General features: G+C 39.8%; 1 protein-coding gene across 1 annotated transcript in view; it reads left to right on the plus strand.

The window, feature by feature from the left end:
- SORCS3 (sortilin related VPS10 domain containing receptor 3) overlaps positions 1–25,999 on the plus strand; it is a 665,571-nt gene that overhangs the window by 537,538 nt on the left and 102,034 nt on the right. Inside the window, exons 8-9 of the mRNA XM_004370120.1 lie at positions 9,005–9,094; positions 15,342–15,521. Of these exons, the coding sequence (XP_004370177.1) occupies positions 9,005–9,094; positions 15,342–15,521 (270 nt within the window). The remainder of the gene's footprint in view (positions 1–9,004; positions 9,095–15,341; positions 15,522–25,999) is intronic.

The raw sequence follows: 25,999 nt of genomic DNA on the forward strand, positions 1-25,999 counted from the left end.
GAAGCTCCAAAAAGTAGCAGTTGGCATTTCACAAATATTCATGGCTGTCTCGGGGAGGTAGCAATGTTGTCTGGGGAACAACTTGACAGATGGTTTAAATCCATCCATCCATCCACTGCTGTCCCAAGATTCACTCATGAGGCGTGCAAACCCCATGTTGGCAAAGCTTTGCTATCATCTCTAGCAACTAACACACATCTCCAAGGCAGTCTGGAAATCCCATGTCCCAAACAAACATCCTTGCTTTTCCAGAAAATTAATGATTCTGTTTGCCTTGCCCTTTCAGGATATTTAAAACACCCTGAAAATATCAGTACAATTAATCATTCTCTAAGAAGCTGTATGCACCTGCCATTCATCCACTGTGGGTGAAGACAGTTCTATTCTATAGCTCTACTCATTCATTTTCTGCTGCTTTTTCTGTCATTGCTTATTGTCTCTAGCCCTTGTGGACACATTATAATACTCCACACAATCAACATTGTCGTTATTGTTGTTGTTAGTTGCCATGCAGTGGCCCCCAACTCATGGCGACCCCATGCACAATGGCACAAAACATTGCCTGGTCCTGTGCCATCCCCATGATCGGTTGCAGATTGGACTGTTGTGATCCATAGGATTTTCATTGGCTGATTTTCAGAAATAGATCACCAAGCCTTACTTCCTAGTACATCTTAGTCTGGAAGCTCTGCTGAAACCTGTTCAGCATCAAAGCAACAGGCAATCTACCACTGACGGATGGTGGGTGCGCATAAGTACATTGACCAGGAATTGAATTCTACCCCTGAACCACCCCCTGCCACACACACACACACACACACACACACACAATCAATAGGGTGGGTATATCTAGACTGTCAGCTTGATATTTCCATGAAAACATTTCTAAAAGCTTTGGGTTCCTGGCTACATACAACAGTTCTATCATAATAATCATTATATTTGTAGAGCACTTTACGGTTACATGAAAGCATTTTATTATCTCATTTATTTCTCATAAGAACCTACGAGAGAAAGTTAGATATTATTAGTTCTGCTTTTATAGATAAATAATGCTGAAACTCAAGAGATTAGTGAACGTGCCTAACATTGCGTTTTTAATTAATGGTGGAGCTACAACTAGAATCATAGATCTTAACAAATACCAGAACCTTCTATTTACCTTTTCCCATTCCTGTTCTCTTCCACTATTGTTTTAATTTCTGATATTCCAGGATACTATAGAAAGGACAGAGACTAGTGTCTGGTTTGGGAAGATTTCAGTGAATTTATTGACCTCAGTACATCCACCTGTATAAAGAAAATGGGCTATGTGATATCTCAAGCCAATGAGAAAACTTATGTATGTGTAGGAAGACTATATAAGCTAGACTCTCATAATATCTTTTCTAATCTCCTCTCAGCTCCATCTTTTACAAAACCATATCAAACCAAAGTCCACAGGAACAGAGTCACTTTTGAGAGAGTAAGGGGGTTGTTGGATACCAAGTTTTAACGTTTCCCTTCGGGGGTCCCATGAGTAGTGCTTTCTTTATTGTGAATCTCGGGAATCCTGATCTAGAACACTCCAAGGAGTCTGCCTCCTGAGTTTTAGCTATTATTATATTATTTGGGAGTATCCACAGTCAATTAAAATTCATACTTGAGTTTGTTGTTGTTTCTCTGCCCATAGTATCTTTGCCTTTCTACCCTTAAAGAACTGGGAGAGGAGAAGCAAAGAACTTCCATTTCTGAAGGGTCAGGTAGGCATCCCAAAAACCAGGAAACAAGCCTCCAGGTTGCACATATAAACTGCCAGCATGGCCAGTCTTCATGACACTCCAAGATGTTAGACCTGTACAGGTATCCTTGCCTCAAGTTCAGTGGGGACAAGCAATACCCATTGAGTACCTACTACACATCAGGTGCAGGGCTAAAGCTCTTTACATGTTATATTGTATTTAATGCTCATGGTAACACGTCAGTAGGTTGTATTAATATCTTCATTTCCAGAAGTGAAATTAAGACGGTTAAGTTACTTGCCCAAAGTCACCAAACCAGCAAGTGACAGAGACAGGATTCAAACCCAGGTCTGGAGTCCCAACCAATGTGCTATAGTGCTTAAAAGAAAGAGGAAGAGTCCTATCTGAAAGGATGCAATTGAGCACTCATCAAGTCCAGGCCCTTTGCAGAAACAGGTTCAGCAAGTCAGGCATACTAATTCTTCTAATGTCATGTTTGGTCTAGACACAAACTCTTTGTCTAGTGCTCTTTTAACTCAGCACTTTTCCTCTACTTTACTAACATTCCCAGGGGGCAGTGAAAGCTCTAAGAAATTGCTGGGCAAGGCTGGTAAAGGTGGTAGTTGCTTTGTCAGTATTTTTTGGCCAATGAGTGTACTGGCAACCTCAGGATACGTTTTTCCCCCAATAACTTCCCTTCCCTACACACACACACACACACACACACACACACACACACACACACACACACACACCAATATTGGCTTCAATGTCAACTGTCTTATCTCAAATCTATTCTTGGTAAAGCTATTTTGGGGCTATTATATTAGAGCCCCAATAAAATATTTTATGTGCAAATCTCTTTTCAAAGGAGGCTCAGACTCATTGTGATGCACATGTGTTAGGTAATAGACCCACTCTTTCTAGACACAGGCAGATAAAACCGCATATTGCAATAATATCTCAGAGTCTCCCGGACATAAAATGAGCAAACGCCAGTTTGATAAACACTAAATTCAAAATCAAACTGTCTAGCCGAGAAGACAACTTGCTTATAGGATGTCATGCTGTTCCAAATGTTGTACCAGTTTTGATTCAAACACAAAGTGTGTTACTTTAGCAAAGCACTTTTGGAAAATGGCTCAAGATGGTAGAGGTGATGTAACCTGCCATGAAGAAGCCCCTGGGGCCAACCTAACACTTCTGGCAACTTCCTGAGCAGACTTACAGCTGTTTATTGACTCTTATGGCCCTGTAGCCAGAAGCTTCTTTCTTTGTTCTTAAAAGGGAAATGTGATCTTTGAAGGAATTATGTAGGTGGAGAGGGAGAGAAAGGCCTAACAACTTCGAGATTTATTTTAAATAATATGAATAGAATTAATGAGCAAAGAAATTGGAAAAGTTAACTGTGCATCATAACAGCTCGGCTTTTTTCTTTTGTTTCTTTGTGGAGGTCATTTGGGAAGTAACTAATGCATGCCTATAAAGGTGGTCATTTCTCTTGGCTCAGAGAAATTATTCACATCGTATCGGACCCAGCGAAGTCTTCTAGCTGGAAAAGCTTCTGAACACTACTTCCTATGAAGATAACAACTCTTTTATAAGCCAAATTTGTTTTCATTATGGCTCTTCTTATTCACAAATTCCAATTGCAGCACAATTTACTCTCTTGTAACAATACAGCATTGATTTCTCAGGGCTGGGCAGTCCACAGGAACTCTCACATAGAAACATCTGCCATGTTGGTGGGCATCTTATCTGGGAAATTGGAAGTTCACTGGCATGGAATGTAGTCCTGTCCAGAGAGAGGCAGCTAATGGAGGCATCAAGCTGGGGCTCATCTGAGTATGATTTGGAGTTCTTTTCCACATAAGCATAAAGCTTCTGAAAAGCATAAACTTTGAAGTCAGATAAACTTGGGTTCAAATTCCTGCTCCATCATTTACTAGCGGTTATGTCTTTGAGTGTGTTGTATAACTTCTCTATGCCTCAATTTTCTCAACTAAACATAAAATAGAAGGCTAGTATGTACAGAGGCAAGTGCTTGGCATCGAGTAAATGCTCAAAAAGATGTTTTCTGTAATTATTAATATTCTTAACTTGTAAGGTCCTAATAATATTATTAAAAACAGTAATATTAATAGTTGTCGTTAGGTGCTCTTGAGTTGATTTTCAACTTATAGTGACCCCATGTGACAGAGTAGAACTTCCTCATAGGGTTTTCTAGGCTGTAATTTTTATGGGAGCAGACTGCCAGGTCTTTTTCGTACAGAGCCACTGGGTGGGTTCGAGCTGCCAAACTTTGGGTTAGTAGCTGAGCGCTTAACTGTTGCACCACTAGAGCTCCTAATATTGATAGTAATACTTATTATTGTTGATATTAAATAATGACTGTAAAGTACTCAACCCATAATGGGCACTTAAAAACGTTAGTCTCTGTCTTTCTCCCCATATTACCATATGCTCACTTAAAATTCTAGAGATGTTACAGATTTTCTCTTATCTATGACAGAAGCAGTATCAACTGTTAAATCCCCAAAGGAGGATAGGAAATTACTCAAGGCTGTTTGGTTCCATTCTGGGGATAGATTTCTTTCTCTCCTCCAAGGCAAGTCATCATCTAGAAGCAAGGAGAAATGAAAAGATAAGGGATATTTCAGGTTAGGCTTGGTCACGGCAAGAGCGGGAACAAGTCAGAAGAGACAGATGTGTTTAATGACCAAATGCATTTGTCCAAAGGAATCATTTTCACTGGCCAGGAGCCCAATTAAACCTGTAAAATGGAAATCCAGAAAATCAGATTAATGAGCCAGTCATTAGTAAGGAAAAGACCCAGCTAATTCTGTGTTTAGCATGACGGATGGGCCCAGAGCAAATAATTGGATGACATTCATCAAATGTAAAATAAAATGTGTCACTGAAAGGGAAAGTGGTAATAATCTCTGGGATTTACAATGCCAGCAGATTTGCTTGTAAGGAAGAGAAAAGTTCATCAAAATATATGAATAGTCTCTAAACTTCTATTTCTTCCTTGTATGTTTGCCCAAAGAGCCACACAAATACTAGTGGAGAGGTAGCAACTGCATCAGGCCAGTATCTGCCCCAGTATCCTAAGGGCTCTGCTCCCAAGGGGGCATGCTGTGGCTTCTGTTTGGAAAAAAGTTCCTTTAACCAAGCAGGGACTGGGCAGGAATGCAGAGTTCTTCTCTACATCTATGTTTTAGACACTGAAGAATGGAGAAACTCAAAGTCTCTCTGGCTAAGCCAATTAATCTAAAAGATCGATTATTCAGTTAGTAAATATTGACCCACTTCTCTGGACCTGACTCCACAGGGACATGCTTATTCTGGTTAAGGGCACAGGTGTAGATTGGAGTCAGAAAGCTCAGGTTCATATTCTGGCTGTGACAATTTAAGGCTGTGTGATATTAGACAAGTTATTTGATCCCTCTCAGTCTCAATGTTCTGCTCTGTAAAGGAGGGGTATTACTGATATATATTGAGATATATATCATCAGAATCAAATGAGCTATGGTTTGAAACTGCTTGTCATAGTATTTCCCATGTTACAAGCAATCGCTGCATGGATGTATTAGTTATTATTACTCTTTTTTTGTTATTATCTTCTCTCTTCTAAGGAAAAAAAAGAAGACTGAGAGAGATCACATAACTTGTCCAATACATCTCCTTTCTTCTAAGAGGAGCCCTGGTAGCTTAGTGATTAAGAGCTCAACTGCTAACCAAAGGTCAGCAGTTTGAATCCGCCAGCTGCTCCTTGGAAACCCTATGGGGGAGTTCTGCCCTGTGCTTTAGGGTCGCTATGAGTCAGAATCAACTCGACAGCAATGGGTTTGGTTTGGTTTTTGGTCTTTTCTAAGAAGACATCCATTTTAGATGCAGCATCAATGTCGTAACAGATTTTCTGGGAATAGGGAGAAACAGAAACGTCTATACATGTGCGCCACTTACAGAAGTTTTTTTTTCATGTTTTTAGTTTGGAGTAAAAAGATAGTTGTATTGTTGTTGCAGCAAGGTGAGTGAGATACATGAAGGACTATTTCTAGCTGGTCATGGGGAGGAGTGTGAGCTTTGAGCTAAACTTTCCTAGGTTCACATTGGTCTTATCATGAGCAAGTCACTCAGTGCCTCTCAGCCTCTGTGGGGATGTCATGAGGATTACAGCAAATAATTTATATAAGGGCTGCATGCAGTTTTGGAGCATGGTAGATGAACTCAATAAATGCCAGCTTTATCGTTATTTTTATTATTATGTATCCACTAATCACCTGCTGTGAGACCAGCACTGCCTATGAATCAAGGAGCTTATAACCCTGTAATAAGACACAGAGGAATAATTATAGGAATATGTGTATTACAAGAGTAAACATTGAAAGTACTGCAGAAATGGAAAGAGTAAAGTTCAGGAATCGGAAGAGAGAAATTATAGTGAATTGGTGGCATCCAAAAAACCCATCCATCAACTCATGGGACTTACACTAAGGTTTAAAGCATCAATTGGATTTTGACAGATGCAAAGAAGGACACAGTCAGGACAAAGGAAGAGAGCAGGAGCCACCTTGTATCTCTAGGGGCGACTGATGATATCAGAGGTGTACAGAGAGGCTCTGGACTTCTTGGGCTTCATATAACCCTTTAATATTTTGGATCACTCCACAATGCATCTGAAGTGTAATTTCCATCTGCATTATGTGCTGAAGCACAGATTTTCCCAGGTTGTATACATGTGCAAGCGCATGTGTGTGTAAGAAAGAGAGAGATTCTGTGTTTGCATGGGGCTGTAGTAGGCATGACTAGACTGAGTTGCCAAGGCTATGGGGCCCATCACTCTATCAAGAGGACTGCTGTATTCTTCTCCTCTATTCTTCAGTGATTTGTAAACCCCAAGGTGCTCAGCCTTGCTCTGTGATGCAATTAAGAGGCCTGGCTGTGCTACCATATTGTTCCCTGTGGAGGTCCCTGGGGTCTTCTCAGGAGAAGCGTCTTTTAATTGCTGATCTCTGGCCAGCATCCAGTGAAGAGACTTGCTTTTTCTGAAGTCTGTCGCCTTTCCCAAGGCATGTTTGGTGAGGTTGAGTTGTTCTATAGAGATCTGGGTTTTTAAGCATGTGATGGGTGATCAGAGGAAATATTTGGGGGTTTAAAAACTTTATCATGGGGGTTTCAAGGATTAGGACTATAAAAAAAAAACAACTTTATCACAGGTACAGAGCCTTTGTGATTAATGGAAATGTTTTAGGACTGAGAGGTAATGGTCACACAACATTGTGATTGTACTAAATGCCACTGATTTGTACACTTTAAAATGGTTAATATTATGTGGATTTCACCTCAATTTAAAAAAATCTTTACCATCATTGTAAACACAAAATTCAGGAAGGTCACTACATCTGGGAAGGGGACTGGGAGGATAGGTGAGGCACACAGAGGTACATGTAAGTTGTTGTTAATGATCTAATTCTGTGGTGCTCAAAGTGTGGACCCCAGACCATAGCAACAGCATCCTCTGGAAACTTAGAAATGCCAGTTCTTGGGTCCCACCCTAGGTCTGTCCACTCAGAAACTCTGGGGGTGGGACCCAACAGTCTGAGTTTTAACAAGCTTTCCACATGTTTCTGATGCATGTTAAAGTTTATAAAATACTGACGTAGTTCCTGGATTCCCAGGTATGTTTATATATGTTCCTTCTATAATTGAAGATAAAAACCAAAATTAAATAGGGCCACGCAAGGACTAATACTGACTGTGTGTCAAGAGCCTAGGATTATATTTTAACGTGCTTTTGAGACTGATTTGAAAAAGAAAACAAACCAAAAAGAAAAAACAAAAGATTTCTCAGCAACTCATTGATCTTACTATGTCAGCACTCCACCTCTCAGCCAACATGGAAAAATGTAGCTTCAGAACAGATGTCTTATCCAAAAAAAAAAAAAAAAAAATCCTGGACTATAAGACAAGAATGATTCTAACTAGAAAATAGAGACCTAGGCATGGTGCTGAACATCAGGGAGAAAGCCAGTCTCCACTCCTGGTTCACAGCCTAAGCCTTTGCACCAAGTGTTTTCCAAGGTTCTGCCTTCGTGCTGACATCTGCTCTACTTGGCAGCTTGTGGTGCCTGCTTTGTGGGCTTCCAATCTGTGCAGAGCAAGGAGAAGCCCTGGGAGATGCCATCACTCAGAGTGAGGAGCAGTAGGTAGATTGCAATAGAGATGTTAGACCCCTTGACCTCCCAGCAGCTGCTGTGGACAGGAGCCAGCTTTGGCTGGAGTGGGAAGACTGGCCAACCTCCAGCTTGGGCTGGGACCTCAGTGAGAATGGAGCATGTGCCTCCAAGTAATTGCCTCCTCAGAACAGCAGCCTGGTTGCTATTGTTGTCCTGCTATTTTCTCTGATCAGGCCATGCTGGCTTCTCCTGTGACTATTAATTTCCCCTGAGTTAGGATAATTGGACCGAGAGCAGCCATCTGCAAGAGCTCTGCCATGTTGGCAGGACTTTTAGCAAGCCCAGGCCACTGGATCATTTCCTGGAGTGGTTTTCAGGTTCCTCTATGAATCTATCCTTTCCCATGTGAGGTTACAGAGCTTGCCCGTGACCCGCTAACCGTGAAACAGTGGAGCTACGATTCAAACCCAGGATTTCTGAATTTGAAATCTTGGGTTTTTTCTCAGATTTTTGATGACTTTTAGTAACTTGCACATGGAAAGACTCAATAAATATCTGCTTAATGCATGCTTTGTAAATATGAAGGGAAAAAAAAAATGTGTTGTCAGGTCAGAAGTGAAATTAGATTGCCAAGTAATGAAAACTCAGAGCAATAGTAATTATTCAGATTCAGGGGAAAATATCTTTGATAAGATTGTCATGATTGCAATAGATTAATAAACTGTTTTTTTTTTTTTAGAGGCAGAATAAAGAGATCATGGGTACAGCCCACATTGACAGCTTCTCTGTTCTCATTCATTTGAAAATATTTATTAGTTGTGTACCATATTCAGAGCACAGTGAACAAATACAGAGTCCCTGCTCTCACAGAGAATGCCGGCCAGTGGGCAAGACTGTTGTAATTGCCCATTTATTATCTAAGTGGCATGACAAGGGAACAGTTCTTTGTTCCATGGGATCGGAAGCTCAAAATCAGCAAGGGATTGTCTGTAAAAGGCTGTCACAAACCTATTGTGGCTGTTGATGCAGAGGTCAGTACTTTCCAATATGTGACATGAGCTGTGACCCATCTGATTGCTTTGTGTTTCCCCCATGATCCAGGTGACAACTGGTGGAAGAGCCAGCTACTACGTGTCCTATCGAAGAGAAGCCTTTGCTCAGATAAAGCTGCCCAAGTACTCTCTGCCGAAGGTACCACACTATCTGCTGTCCCAAGTCGTGCCAGACAAAGTGAGGGTTGGGGAGGTTGCCTTGTTGGGCTGCAGGGTGGTTTGATCCCTGACTGGGAGGACTGGTGGCATTCAACCTGACTTATCACTGTGGAGTTTGGCCTCTGCTGATGGCGCTGAACCTGGGCTCTGTATTCGGCTCTCAGCAGGGTACCCAGACAAGAGCTTTGATTTCCCAGGACTCAAACATCTGGTATAACCTTGGGTCATTTCCAGGGGAGATAGTGAAAGGAGAACTAGCTTTGGAATCTCTTCTGAGGGCCCCTCCCTTGGGCAAGGGTCTTCCTGCCCAATAGGACAAACTTGCAGTGGTACAGGCGGGAGCAGAGCCGCTCTGTGTGGGCATGTGTGAAAGTGCGCAAGTGAGTCTGATGGTTTTCTTGCTTCTCTTTACGTTTCAAGGCTAAATATAAATAACGCTGTCTCTGTTTTTGCCCACCATCCTGACAAAATAAGTAATTTAAAAAGGATAATTTACTAGAAAGTTAATATCAAATGATAGCATTTTAACTCTTGTGTTGGAAAATCATGACACTCAGTAGGCAGTATCCCTTGTGCACATTGGCTTCTGTGGGGAGATGGATCTTAGAACCTTAAAGTAAACATGGATGGGATACAGTTGCATCACCTAATGAAATTGCAGAGCAGCAAGATCCCAGGATGGACACATATCAGGGCTGATGTTGCAAAGACTTGGGTCTCTAAGCTGGTGCTAAGACATGTTGTGAAAGGCTGAGTACAGAAGTGGGAGGAATTATGGAATAACACGGTGGGCAATTATTTATTGCCCTGGTTGTTTTTACTCATTTAGTTATTCATACATAGATTTATTCATTCATTCATTCGTTACTTCTTTTATTCAACCATCCAAATACCCTTTCTTCCATTCAAGTTCTTACTGTGTCAGGCACTGAGCTAAGCTTTGTGGATAGAATAGTGTATAAGACGCAGATGGTCCTTGCCTTCATGGAGATTATATTCTGGCAGAGAAGAGAGACGCTAAACAAGTAATTATAGGTGTAAGAGTGTTACAGGCATAGAAGTTCAAGGGCCACTGGGACGTAAAAGATGGAGCTATCCAGATATGGGTAGTGAGGGCAAGTTTCCTAAAGAAAGTAATATTTAAGCTGAGACAAGAAGGATGTAAGGAGTTAACCTGGCATGTGGAAGGTGGAGGGCTGATAGAAAACACGTGCACAGGCCCTGTTTTAAGAAAGGGCGTGGTTTATTTAACTAACTGGGGGAAAAAAACCTCCAGAGATTGGATTGCAGAGAGTGAGGTGGATAGAGGCTGGTGAGGTGGGCTGGGACCATATCAAGTCGCTTCGGGGGTCGTGGGACCCAATTTCTCATTTTCTCTACGCTCTTTGCCGTTGGCTTTTATGGGACCATTGTATAGTATTGTGGTTGCAGGATGCTCCCATCAGTATACTCTAAACTCAAGGAGGAAAGAGGTATTTCAGCTTGGAGACGACAAGGAATGGACAAATCATAGTCATGTCTTTCAAAAGGGGAGTGCCCCCTCACAGTAACACAATGGTCTTCATATATTAGCCCAGGAGAAGCATTTCAGGAACTTTCTAAATGGGCCCAGATTACAGGAAAATCCATCAGTAACAGCAAAGTGTTTTCACCATTGTTCACCTAGGAAGTCAAAGATTTTGGTTTTCAAAAAGCAACGATGAGTCTCTCCAATTAATGGTTTTGGTCAACAGAGAGGAAGATTATTTATTTATAATTGTTCCTCCAAAAAAAAAAAAATACATATGGGGTTATGTCTGACGTTTTGCAGATTCTGAGTTTAGTAAAGTCTCAATCAATATTGATTCTTATTGTATTTTCCCTCCTTCAGTTTCTCGCTTCATCGCCATCCAAATTTCTCCCTGAAAATTCTGAAGACTAGCAAGAAAGTCTGAGTAAGGAGGCGGCACATCCTTTGGAGTTAGATTAAGGCAGCAGGATTCAAGAAATAAGTTATTTATTGTTTAGATCCCAATTTTTAATTAATCATGCTTTTCTTTGTTCTTGAAGACTTAATGTTCTTGTTATTATTGATTGACCTCTATTCAACCATAAGACCTATTTGGAGAGAGGTTTCATAGTTCAGAGTTTTCCTGACTACACGCACTAGAATCATCTGATAGACTTGTTCAAATGGTAGAATCTAAGGCTCCATACCAGACATGCTGAATCAGAATATCAGGCAATGGGACCTATGGGTCTGCATGTTTTTAAGATCTCAAGCTTATTTTGATGGACACCGAAGTTTTATCCCTACTGATGTGGTTAAGTCTCTTGATTCAGGTAATCTTGGGGTTAAATATTAGTAATATCACTTATTATTAGTTAAGTGACTTTTGGCAAATTAGGTATTTCTCAGATAGACATCCCAGCATCCTAGACACTAGAGAGCAGTCTCGCATCCCTGAGCCTGGAGTCCCTGTTCACTAGGTGAGAGAGCATGAGGGTAGCACTAATCTAATTTGCGCTCACAGCAAACCTGTCTGCCTCTCATCCTGACCATGCACCAGTGTTTTAAGTTGTTTTCTTTCCACTTCTTGGACATTAGTTTAGTCTAAAATAGCTTAGCTCACTCATTTTTATGACCAAAACATCTGGGGAAAGCTAGGCATTTCTATTGCATTTTTAACAGGATAAGTGAATTTAATTCGTATTTCCTGCAGCTGCTATTTCCCCTCCTACTGGGTTTTTGGGAATTCATTCCACACCAACTCAACAGGATCTCATCACATGGTTTTTAAGAGGAAGCCTTATTTCTATTTTCAAGCAGCTCAGCAGGAGCCCATAATTCTACAAGGTAGATAAGCACAAATGAACAAGTAAGGTCTTAGTCAAGGTGATCTGGAGAGTTCAAGTCCACAGGCTAAGACGTGACAGAGAATCTTCAGTATAAAGATCCAGAATTTGTTCTCCCACTTCTCCCACCTCCCAGTTGTCCAAATCAATTGGACTTCCAGTCCAATCCAGTTCAGTTGCCATCGAGTCAATTCCAACTCATGCTGACCCTGTATGGGTCAGAGTAAAACTTTGCTCAACAGAGTTTTCAGTGGCTGATTTTTCAGAAGTAGATTGCCAGACCTTTCTCCCAAGGTACCTCTGGGTAGATTGGAACCCCAAGCTTTCGGTTAACAGCAGAACACATTAACTGTTTGCATCTCCCAGGGAATCCTTATAGATGTTGCTGCCTCCTTTTACTTGTTGAAAGCATTTCTGGAAAAAATAGATCAAATAGAGGCTCAAACCAGCCTGGTCATTTGCTTACTCTCAACTCCTTTGGCTATTGCCCATGCCTCTATTACCAGTGCTTTCCACCATAGTGCCAAGGGTTCCTCGCCTTCTGCTGTCTTGGGATGCTGTTACATTTTGGCATATACACCTGTCTAGTTATGCATCTTTCAACTGCTCCCATCTTGTCAAATGTTTATGCATGTCAAAATGTCCTCCTGACAGTGTCAGTTCCCTAGGTAAGTGCTTGAGTTTGTAATAATCTTTATACAATGCATAGCCACACATGCAAACTGGCTTTTCTAAAGTATTTTGAATTGTGGACTGCTAGGTTTGATTTTAGAAATTGTCCAGTCCAGGATTACAAATGAAAGTGATTTCCGGTGCCAGGAAATTAGCATCAGTATGTAAGTGGCAGATCTAAGAACATGTGAGTATACAGAGCTGAGATGCCAGTGAGTATTGGCTTCTCCTAAAAGACCACAAATTCAAGTATTCAGTACAGGTTGTGGTTAAAATAAACATTTGTGGTCCCTATTCATTTCAGAAGTTGGTGATTTGCAGCCCCTGATTTGTTGCCCTTGAGTCACTACTGCCGTATAGCGACCCTATAAGACAGAATAGAACTGCCCCATAGGGTTTCTAAGGAGCGGCTGGTGGATTCAAACCGCCAACCTTTGGGTTAGCAGCCCAGCTCTTAACCACTGCACCACCAGGGCTCTGTCCCTGATTTAGAGGCAGTTAAAAAAAAAGCCCATTGCTGTTGAGTCATTTCTGACTCATAGCAACCCTGTAGGACGGAGTAGAACTGCCCCGTAGGGTTTCCAGGGAGCAGCTGGTGGATTCAAACTGCCCACCTTTTGCTTGGCAGCCTAGCTCTTAACTGTTATCCTAATAATTAGAAGCTCAGGCTCTAGAGTCAGAGTTTTAAAACCTGACATTGCTAAGTAAGCTGAAGCAAGTTGCTTAGTATCTGTATGCCTTCCTTTACTTTTCAATTGTTGTTGTTGTGAGGTGCCGTTGAGTCAGTTTCGACTCATAGCGACAGTATCTACACCAGAACGAAACATTGCCCAGTCCTGCTTCACCCTCACAAGCTTTGTTATGTTTGAGCCTATTGTTGCAGCCACTGTGTCAGTCCATCTTGTCAAGGGTCTTCCTCTTTTTCGCTGAACCTCTACTTTACCAAGCGTGATGTCCTTCTCCACAGACTGCTCCCCACTAATAACATGTCCAAAGTACGTGAGATGAAGTCTCATCATCCTCGCTTGCAAGGAGCACTCTGGGTATGTGTCTTCCCAGACAGGCTTGTTCATTCTTTTGACAGTCTATGGTATGTTCAGTATTCTTCACCAACACCGTAATTCAAAGGCATCGATTCTTCTTCGGTCTTCCTTATTCATTTTTCAGCTTTTGCATTCATATGAGGCCATTGAAAATAACATTGCTTAGGTCAGGCACACCTTAGTCCTTAAAGTGACATCTTTGGTTTTTAACACTGTAAAGAGGTCTTTTGCAGCAGATTTGTCCAATGCAATATGCCATTTGATATTCTTACTGCTGCTTCCATGGCCGTTGATTGTGGATCCAAGTAAAATGAAATCCTTGACAATGGTGACCTTTCTTCCATTTATTGTGATGTTGCTTATTGGTACAGTTGTGAGGATTGTTGTTTGTTTGTTTATATTGAGGTGTAATCCATACTGAAGGCCGTAGCCTTTGATTTTCAACAGTAAATGCTTCAAGTCTTCTTGATTTCCAGCAAGCAAGGTTGTGTCATCTGCATATTGCAGGTGATTAATGAGTCTTTCACCAATCCTGATGCCATATTCTTCTTCATATAGTCCAGCTTCTCGGATTATTTGCTCAGCATACAGATTAAATAACTATCGTGAAAGGTTACAACACAAATGCACACCTTTTCTGATTTTAAACCATGCAGTATCCTCTTGTTCTGTTCGAACGACTGCTTCTTGGCCTATATGCAGGTTCCTCAGGAGCACAATTAAGTGTCCTGGAATTCCCATTCTTTGCAGTGTTATCCATAATTTGTTATAATCCACACAGTCGAATGCCTTTCCATGGTAAAATTTCAGTAAAATGGTAATAATCATACTAGCTCCATTGTAAAATTAGTTTGATTTTTAATTGATATAACACATTTAGATGACTCAGAATAGTACCTAAATGTTAGCTACTTGTAGTAGTAGCCCAATCTCTTTAATTTTTACGTAGAAAAATTGAAGTCCAAGGATACTAATTCATTCAGATCATGCAGGTGACTTATAGCAGGGCTAATAATATGACTCCAGACACTAAATTCCAGATTGAGTATCGTTTCCTCTGTATCAGTAATTTTCAAATATTATTTTATTTTATTAGCAGTAGAATGTCTCTCACTTTTTATTCCTAAAATATTGCACAACAGTCCAGTATAACTCCAGTATATAAAACAGATTTAAGTGGCACTGCTCTGGTGGAAGCAGGGTTTGAAGGTTCAGATTCTGTTGACTCTGCCTCCACTCCATCCCTGTTGCAATCTGCATGACTCTGGAAATTTTGAAGACCGTCACACTGCAAAATTTGAAAACATAAATTAAGATCTGGAGAAGCAATAAGCCTTGTCTTCTTTGCATTTGTGAGTTTCCTACCCTAAGGCTATATGTCTCTGTTAGCACTAACTTTCAGACATTAAAATAAAAAATGAAAGTGGATGAATCCCTTGAAGCCATGGAAAATGATACCCACCAAAGCCCCTTACACCCATCTCGCTGTCACTTAGCAGGGAACAGAAATCATGATGCTCATAATTTATAGCCTTGGTCTAACACAGAATTGTCTAACATTGCCTATAACTCAAGTTTTTTCTCAACCATTTCATAAGTCATGGTAATTACACTGGATCCAGGTGAGCAGAGAGATACGGAGATCTGCTTTCTCACAGGCCTTCTGTCTTCTTGCAGGACATGCACATCATCAGCACAGATGAGAACCAAGTGTTTGCAGCGGTCCAAGAATGGAACCAGAATGACACCTACAACCTCTACATCTCAGACACACGCGGGATCTACTTCACTCTGGCCATGGAGAACATTAAGAGTAGCCGAGGTCTAATGGGAAATATCATAATTGAATTGTATGAGGTATGTAGCCCAGATTATCCCTTCCCTGGATCCACCTCTCATCGTCAACAGTTTTGATGGTATAAAAACAAGTGCTGGTGTCAGGTAGCTCTGGGTTCAGATCTCAGCAACACCCACTGAGCAATTATGTGACTTTGGGCAGGGGACTTAACTTCTCTGTGCCTCAGTGCCCTCGCCTATAAAATGTGAATAATAATACTTATATATTGAGATTATTGTAAGAATGAGAGAGAATGCATGTAAAGCATCTAGTGTGGTAACTGACTCAATAAACCCTCAACAAAAGGTAGCTGAAGTCAAGTCAACGTTCTTAACATATATGAGCATGATCACATACCAGGAGTGACGGTACTTGGCCTCGGTGATCTCTTTATTTATTTATTTATTTGTACTGTGCCTTAGTTGAAAGTTTACAGATCAATTAGTTTCCCATTCAATAGTTTATACACAAATTGTTCCGTGACATTAGTTGTAATCCCCGCAGTATGTCAGTACTCTCCCCATTACCACCCTGAGTTCCCCATTTCCATTCTTTGGGTTTTCCTTCCCCTTCCTGCCTTCTCATCTTTACTTCTGGGCATATGTTGTCCTTTTGGTCTCATGTAGATGATTGTTCTAAGGAGCACTTTCCTCATGTGTGTTTCTGTTTATTTATAGGCCTATTATTTAGCTGAAAGGTGGTCTCTGGAAATGGCTTCAGTTCCAAGTTAGAAGGGTGTCTAAGGGCTATAGTCTCAGGGGTTCCTCCAGTCTCTCTCAGACCAGTAAACTTGGTCTTTTTTATGAATTTGAATTTTGTTCTACATATTTTTTTTTCCTCCACTCTACCCGGGATTTTCGATTGTGATGCTGGTCAAAGTGATCGGTAGTGGTAGCCAGGCATCATCTAGTTCTTCTGGTCTCAGGCTGATGGAGGCTGTGGTTGCTTCCTGTGGTCCAATAGTCCTTTGTGCTAATTGTTTCCTTGAGTTCTTGGTTTTCTTCACTCTCCTTTGCTCTGGATGGAAAGAGACCAATAGTCGTATCTTAGATGGCTGCTTATAAGCTTTTAAGACCCTAGATGCTACTCAACAAAGTAAGATATAGAATATTTTCTTTATGAACTACGTTATGCCAGTTGACCTAGATGTCCCCCCAGACTATGAGCCTTAGCTTTCAAGCCCAGTAACTCAGTTCTATGAGGTGTTTGGATATGTCTAGGCTGTTTCCATGACTGTGTCCCTTATGCGCTCTATTATATTTACGAATATACATGCAGCACATACAAGTATGTATGTAGACATATCCACAGCCAAACCTATATATGCACATGGATGTACTCCCATACACTCTCCTACACCTATTCAGCATACATATCTACCTATGTATCCACTCATAAATTATTATTACTGTTGTTGCAGGATTGTATATGTTATAGTATTTACCTTCATTGCCTTTCATTCTTGTGTACCTCTCAGTGTCGTCTCTTGCCTTGGTCATGTTGTGCTGACTTCCCCCATGTTGTGTACTGCCTTTCCTTTCACCAGAGTTAACATGTGTCTACTCTGTAGTTAGTGATTTCCCTTTCCTCCACCTCCCATCCCAGGTAACCATCAAAAAACGTTTCTTTCTGTGTGTAATTCTTTTCTTGACTATAACAGTGTTCTCATACTTGTCCTTTTGTGATTGACTTATTTCACTCAGTGTAAAGTCCTCCAAATTCGTCTATGTTATGAGATGTGTCATGGATTGAATTGTGTCCCCCCAAAAATGTGTGTAGCACCTTGACTAGGTCATGATTCCCAGTATTGTATGATTGTGTTATCTGATGTGATTTCCTTATGTGTTGTAAACTCTACCACTATGATGAGGTTATACTGATGAGGTTGACAAGATCAGTGTCTTAATGCAATCTCTTTTGAGATATAAAAGAGAGAAGCGAGCAGAGACACATGGGAACCTCATACCACCAAGAAAGCAGTGCTGGGAGCAGAGCGCGTCCTTTGGACCTGAGGTTCCTGCACAGAGAAGCTCCCAGACCAAAGGAAGACAGATGACATGGACTTTCCTCCAGAGCCAAGAGAGAAAGTGTTCCCCTGGAGCTGATGTTCTGAATTTGGACTTGTAGCCTACTGGACTGTGAGAGAATAAATTTCTCTTTGTTAAAACCATCCACTTGTGGTATTCCTGTTGGAACAGCACTAGATGACTAAGAGAAGCTGTTTCACAGATTCATCATTATTCTTTGTCATTGTGTAGTATTCCATTGTGTGTATGTACCACAGTTTGTTTATCCATTCATCTGTTGATGGGCACTTAGGTTATTTACATCTTTTTGCTGTTGTGAATAATGTTGCAATGAACATGGGGGTGCATATGTCTATTCTTGTCGCAGCTCTTATTTCTCTAGGATATATACTTAGGAGTAGGATTGCTGAATCATATGGTATTTCTATTTCTAGCTTTTTAAGGAAGCTCTATACCATTTTCCGTGGTGGTTGTACCATTTTATATTCTGACCAGCAGTGTATAAGAGTTCCAATTTCCCCACCATCTCACCAGCATTTATTGTTTTCTTTTTTTAATCAGTGCAATTATTGCTGGGGTGAGGTGGTATCTCTTTGTAGTTTTGGTTTGTACCTCTCTAATGGCCAATGATTGTGATCATCTCTTCATGTGTTTGTTAGCCGCCTGAATGTCTCCTTTGGTAAAGTGTCTGTTCGTGTCCTTTGCCCATTTTTTAATTGAGTTGTTTATCTTTTTGTTTTTGAGGTATTGAAGTTTTCTATAAATTTTAGAGATTAGACCCTTGTCAGATATTTCATAGATAAAGATTTTTCCCCCAGTCTATAGGTTCTCTTTTTATCCTTTTGGTGAAGTCTTCTGATGAGCACAAGTATTTAATTTTTAGTAGATCTTGGTTATTGAGTTTATCTAGTTTATCTTCTGCTCTTTGTGCATTTTTAGTTATGTTTGGTATTCTATTTATACTATATATTAGGGCTCCTAGTGTTGTTCCTATTTTTTCTTCCATGATCTTTATATTTTTAGGTTTTACATTTAGGTCTTTGATCCATTTTGAGTTAGTCTTTGTGTATGGTGTGAGGTATGGATCTTGTTTCATTTTTCTGCAAATGGTTATCCAGTTTTGCCAGCACCATTTGTTAAAGAGACCGTCTCTTCCCCATTTAATGAACTTTGGCCCTTGGTCAAAGATAAGCTGACATGGATGGATTTATGTCTAGATTTTCAATTCTGTTCCATTGGTTTATGTGTCTGTTGTTGTACCAGTACCAGGCTGTTTCGACTATCATGGCTATATTGTAGGTTATGAGATGAGGGAGTGTGAGGCCCCCTACTTTGTTCTTCTTCTTCAGTAATGCTTTGTTTATCCAGGGCCTCTTTCCTTTCCATATAAAGTTGATGATAAGTTTTTCCATCTCATTAAAAAATGATGTTGGCATTTGGATTAAGATTGCATTATATTTGTAGATTGCTTTGGGTGGTATTGACATTTTCACAATGTTACGTCTTCCCATCCGTGAACATGGTATATTTTTCCATTTGTGTAGGTCTCTTTTGGTTTCTTGCAGTAGTGTTTTGGAGTTTTCTTTGTATCTAGTTAGCTTTATTCCTAAGTATTTTATATTTTTGAGGGCTGTTTTAAACGGTATTGTGTTCCTTATTTCCGTTTCTGGGTTCTCTTTGTTGGTGTAGAGGAATCCAACTGATTTTTGTATGTTTATCTTGTACCCTGCCACTTTGCTAAATTCTTCTATTAGTTCCAGTAGCTTTCTTGTGGAGTCTCTGGGATTTTCTGTGTATATAATCATATCATCTGCAAATAGGGATTGTTTTACTCCTTCCTTACCAATTCGTATGCGCTTTATTTCCCTTTCTTGCCTTGCTGCTGTAACTAGGACTTCTAGTACAATATTGAATAAGAGTGGTGATAAAGGGCATCCTTGTCTGGTTCCTGTTCTCAAGGGGAATGTTTTCAGTCTCTCTCTGTTGAGAATAATGTTGGCTGTTGATTTTGTATATATGCACTTAATTATGTTGAGGAATTTCACTTCTGTTCCTATTTTGCTGAGAATTTTTATCAAAATAGGTGTTGGACTTTATGAAATGCCTTTTCTGCATCGATTGAGATGATTATGTGATTCTTGTTCTTTGTTTTACTTATATGGGGATTACACTGATTGATTTTCTAATGCTGAACCATTCTTGCATACTTGGTATTAATCCCACTTGGTCATGCTGTATTATTTTTTTGATATGCCTTTGTATTCTATTGGCTAGAATACTGTTGAGAATTTTTACATCTATATTCATGAGGGATATTAGTCTATAGTTTTCTTTTTTAATGGTGTCTTTCCCTAGTTTTGGCATCAGGGTTATGCTGGCTTTATAAAATATATTCGGGAGTACTCATTCCTTTTCTATGTTCTGGAATATTTTGAGTAGTATTGATGTCAGCTCTTGTCTGAATGTTTGGTAGAATTCTCCAGTGAATCCATCTGGGCCAGGGATTTTTGTTGGTGGTGTTGTTGTTGGGAGGTTTTTTTTAATGACCTCTTCAGTTTCTTCTTTTGTTATGGGTCTGTTCAGATTTTCTACCTCAGTTTGTGTTAGCTTGGTAGGTAGTGTGTTTCTAGACATTTGTCCATTTCTTCTAGGTTTTCAAATTTGTTGGAGTATATATTTTTCATGATATTCTGTAATGATCCTTTTCATTTCAGTTGGTTCTGTTGTAATGTAACCCATCTCATTTCTTCTTTGGGTTATTTGTATCTTTTTCTTCTTTTCTCTTGTCAGTTTGGCCAGTGGTTTATCAATTTTATTAATCTTTTCAAAGAACCAACTTCTAGTCTTGTTGATTCTTTCAATTGTTTTTCTGTTTTCTGATTTGTTTATTTCTGCTCTAATCTTTATTATTTCCTTTCTTCTGGTGGCTGTGGGCTTCCTTTGCTGTTCTTTTTCTATTTGTTCAAGTTGTATGGTTATAATATTGATTTTGGCCTTTTCTTCTTTTTTGATGTGTGTGTTTATTGCTATAAATTGACCTCTGAGCACTGCATTTGCTGTGTCCCGAAGGTTTTGGTATGTTGTGTTTTCATTCTCGTTTGATTCTAATATTTTTTTTTCATTTGTAATTTCTTCTGTTACCCGGCGATTTTTAAGCAAGGTGTTATTCAGTTTCTATGTATTTGAATTTTTCCTTATTCTTCATGTTATTGATTTCTAATTTTATAACATTGTGATCTGAGAAGATGCTTTGTATTATTTCAGTATTTTTGAATTATTGAGGCTTGCTTTGTGGCCTAGAATATGGTCTGTTCTGGAGAATGATCCATGTGCATTGGAAAAGAATGTGTACTTTGCTGCTCTTGGGTGGAATGTTCTGTATATATCTATGAGGTCAAGTTGCTTGACTGTGATGTTTAGATCTTCTCTGTACCTTTGTTGAATTTCTTTCTAGTTGTTCTGTCCTTTCTCAAAAATTATTATTATTGTGGAATTGTCTATTTTTCTTTTCAGTGTTGTTAGAGCTTTTTTTATGTGTTTTGGAGTTCTGTTGTTGGGTGCATAAGTATTTATTATGGTTATGTCCTTTTGGTGGATTGAACCTTTAATCATTATACAGGGCCCGACCTCGTCTTTTATGTTGGAGTTTGCTTTAAAGTCTATTTTATCAGAGATTAATATCGCCTCTCCTGCTCCTTGTTACTGTTTACTTGATTTTTTTCTCATCCTTTGAATTTTAGCTTATTTTTATGTTTGTGTCTAAGATGTGTCTAAGATGGTGCATGTTTTTTATCCATTTTGTTAATCTCTGTCTCTTAATTGATGCCTTTAACCCATTTACGTTCAATGTGATTATCAGTAGGTATGATTTATTGGTATCATTTTGTCGTGCTTTTTTTTGTGGTGTTGATGGTTTCTTTGTTCCACTTATTTTTCTGTACTCATTCTTTATGAATTTTATTTTCATTCCCTTTGTTGTTGATTTTGTGTTCACTGAGTCTTTAGGGTTTTTTTCTTTTTATTTTGGTGAGTGAATTTATTAATTTTCTTTGTGGTTACCCTGAAATTTTCAGTGATCTCTTAAGTATCTTTTTCTACTCTATGATTCTTCTTCTTTTTTATCATGGTGAAAATACACACAACAAAACCTTTACCAATTCAACAATTTCCACATGTACAATTCAGTGACATTGATTACATTCTTCATGTTGTGCAACCTTTGTTGCTATCATTTTACAAATTATTATAGCACCATTAACATAAACTTGATGCCCTCTAAGCAAAAATTCCCCAATCTCCCCTCCTTTCCACTCCTGGCAACTCCTAATAATCTTTGATTTCTATATATTTGCTTATTTCATATAAGTGAGATCATCCACAGTATTTGTCCTTTTACAGCTAACTTATTTCCCTCAGCAGTATGTTTCCTAGGTTCATCTATGTTTTGACATGCACCCAGGCTTCATTTCTCTTTATGGCTGAGTAATATTCCCTTGTATGTACCACATTTTACTTATCCATTCATCTGTTGATGGACATTTCCATTGTTTCCACCTTTTGGCTATTGTTAAAAGTGCTGTAATGGATACTGGAACTAGAGAAGAAAAAAAAAAACAACTAGATGTTTCAGTGACTCAGTGACCCTAAATTCCTCTAATGACAATGTGTGACATTTGGCAGTCCTGGCCACAATGAAGGGACTTAACTGACCGCCTGAGTATAGTGGATTGATTTGAGTAAAGAAGGGATGTCTCATTATCCAACATTCACTAGTTACTGGTGATCAAGCCCACATAGGCTGAGATGGCTGAGATAATATGTGGAAGGACACATTGTCTATTCTGTGTGGTGGCCTCAGATGGCCCAGGTGAGCTGTTCCCTTGTTTAGGTTTTCGGTTTAAGGAGTAGGAGTGGCTTTCAGAACAGAGGGGTCAGCAATGGGCTTCTACTTCACAGTGGCCTCCTCTGAGCAGTGCCTGTCGGAGTCCTAGCATCCCTACACTGGTGTCTAAGTTGACTGCTCAGTTGCTGAGAGTAAAGGAAACGTTTAAGGTTGATGCTATCCTGTTAGGTAGAGGGAGGATTTTGTCAAGATGTGGAGTGAATGGAGGTATATTAAAAAAAAAAAAAAAAGGAATGAATGTACGAATGCCATTGGGTAGAACACAGAATCACCAGAAATACCCTGATATCCTAGGGCATAGCTGACAAGTACTGAAATAATTGCCTTTTTAACAGCAAGTTCCCAGTTTGGGAAATGACTGGTAGAGATAACTAAGGGGCATACAGTGGCTTTGGGAAGCTTACCTTCCTGTGCCTCTAATCATACCAGAATGGGGAAATATACCTTTGTTATTGGACAATAAATCACCTCTTGTGGGAGTGTTTGGATAAATGTGAAGCTGCACTGTGTTCCCAGGGCTAAGCCCATTCCAAGTTCCTGTTTTTTTATACAGGGGAGGCTCTACATGAGACCATTATTTATGTCCTTGTGATCAAACACAAACAGGAGATGGTAGCTATTGCTCCAGATGACCTTTCAGTCCAGAAATCCCTATGTCTCTCCTCCTGTTGATATGGTGGATGAGTTTTCCATTATACTGTTTCCTTCCTAAGAAAGGGAGCCTGAAATGCCGTGGTCATTTAGAACCATGAGACGTAACAATCTGAAGTGGAGCATGAATCAAAATGAAGAATGTGCCCAGATAATGTAATTTTTAACTCCTGCTGAAGTGAGTTTTCCATCATGGGGGGAACAAACGCATGTGTCATTGCATCTATAGAGTAGCAAGACCTACCAGGCAGGGCAGCTTCTTTAAAACTAGCCCTGTTGGGCTTGTTCTCCAGGTTGACTGTGCCCCTACTTTGTGTTCAAGCCCATGAGGAAGGCAGGAGAGGTATGATATGGTTCTTGCTCTCTTGGAACTTACAGTTTAGTTTGTTAATCTTTGAGGGGGTACATAAACATAGTTCCTTGTTTACCTTCCCAAAGTTGGGACCAATTGAGACAGAGATACAGGCTGAGACTAAAAGATCAAGTGTCAGCTGTATTGCTTTTGAAACTTATGTAGAAGGAAGTGGGTTTGTTAATACTGTATCACAGAACTGGACTCAGCCATCCAATCACAGGCAGAAATGGTAAATCTAAGACTCCTCTGGAAGCTTGGTCCTATAGCATAGGGGTACAGAGAATGTGATCTTTGCAGGCAGATCCTAAAAATAAGAGAGGTGGGGATGAGCTGTACATGCCCAGTTCTTTTTCTTAAATTTACCAATTTGATTATCAGTCCTCTTGCCCTGGGGAGAAAGGTAGTGAATAAGTGGAAGGCATTCTTAATGTCAAGAATGGCATGATCCGAGGATTGAAGGATGGCATAGATTTGTGAGACAGTGAGCTAGCCAGTCTCATTGAGTAGAATAGATGCTTGTCAGGGAAAAGTGTGAGGGCTGGATAAGTAATGGAGTTCAGAATCTAGAAGGCATTGAATACCAAGGGAATAAATTAGAGCTCGGCCTTACCTAGACCATGAGTATATTGAAGGATTTTAGAGAATGATGCACTTTTGCACCTGGAGATACATTCTCTGGCTTGGAGATAAAGCTCAATTTAATTTGTCTCTAGGGGTCTTTAGATTTTAACCTTCTTCACCAGAGATTCCTATAGAAACTGAAATTGTATACCATATGGCCAGTTAGCAAGGAAAATTTTTCTGAATTCCCTTGAGAAATGCATGTGGGAAGACCAATAAGTTTTCACATTAAATTCAGCTAGATTTGCACACTTCCATTGGATGTATTTTGTTTGATACTTTGGGGGCCAGTACATGAGACTCACAATCCATTGAAAAGATAAACATGACCCTAGTAGGGTAGTTACCACAGTCTAACTTGTATTAGAGGTGTGAATACCTAATACAATCCCTAATACATCTGAGATCAGAGAAGAGGAATATTAATTCTAACTTAAAGCATTTTGGAGACTTGTAAATGAGTTGGCTTAAAGGATAACTTTCTGGAGATAGGGAGAAAGGCATGAGAAGAGAATGGGAGTCAGAGGAGTAGAGTAATGGGAATGAAGATTATAAAAGAGTGCTTGACGGAAGAGTTGACATTTATTCTGTGGGATAGTATTTTTCTATTTTTTTTTCTCTCACATCTATATACCTAATAAATGATGTTCTCATGCATGATGTAGTCCCTGTATCAGGGTAATTTGTAACTTTATATTATTTTTCTCTAACTTAAGAAAGTCTACTGTAATATATACAAGTGAAGATGATACCATTATAGAGATAATTTTGCAGTTCTCTAATATGTAGTTTAAAGGAAAATTACTACCAAACTTTACCCTTTATTATTACTAATGAAGTTATTGTAGGTGATGATTAGTTGTGAGAGGTGTTACTAGTAGTAGATAACATCATGGTGTGTTATCAGTGTATTAAAAAAAAATTAACTACTTTAGGTAGGTCATGGCAAAACATGAACAGAGTCTGGCCTTGTAGAAAGGTTGTGGCTACAGGGGGTAGGATAGATTTAGAAGGAAAGGGCATCGAGGGTGAAGAGAGACTGAGGTCCTCTTGAGCCAGGGCTGTTTAGGGCATTACACCTGCCTTCCCTTGTCTAAAAGGTCAGAGATGGCTTGGGTAGCCCACAGCTACTTAAAGCTACTGGCATATCACTCTATCTTCCATGTGGACCTCTGAAGCCTCTTCTTGATAATGGAGATCTCAAATGTCCTTCCATTGTCTCAAGAGGAGACAAAGAAAGTGGGAACTTATTTGGGAATTCACCTTGCAGGCCTTAGCATAACTTGGAGACCAGTATGGATCAACCCCACTGAACTCCCCAAAACTTAATGAGGTCAAGAAATGATATGCTTCCTAATTTGTTGAAGGAAGAGTCTCCTGCTGTAGAGAGTCTCTGGCTTGTTCTCTTTCTACTCCTGCCTCGAAGTACACTATTGTCATGGCTATGGTTATACAATCAGAGAAGAAAATAATAGTCGAAGGCCAAATAAACAGTCTTCTTTAAGGTGTCAGAAGCCCACTCCATAGATACAAGGCTGGTGGTGTTGACAGTGAATGTAGTGCGTGATGTGAGCTCACCATTTAGAAGCTCAAGGAGCAAGAGGCGAGAGACCTCCTTTGGGCAATGTAAACTCTTCCATTTTCCTCCCAGTACAGAGGTTTGAGAGAGAAACACTTCCCCAGGATAATTCAGTATGGCATAGTGAATCTGTTGTGTTCTTTTTCCCCTTCACACGTGGTAATTCTTATGACACTCCTTTCATATAGAGCTTTATTGTGGTTTCTTCACATCCTTATCTGTAAACTATATTTTTACTTATTTGCTGTCCATTGATCAATTAAGAAACAAATATTATCTCCAGTACCCTCAGTTATTGTATGGAAACATGCTCTAAAATGCTGGTTGAATGCATTTTCTTTAATGCTTACCTGGATCTTAAG

This window comes from Trichechus manatus, unplaced genomic scaffold (assembly GCF_000243295.1).
Source record: "Trichechus manatus latirostris isolate Lorelei unplaced genomic scaffold, TriManLat1.0 scaffold00007, whole genome shotgun sequence".
Taxonomy (NCBI): Eukaryota; Metazoa; Chordata; class Mammalia; order Sirenia; family Trichechidae; genus Trichechus; species Trichechus manatus.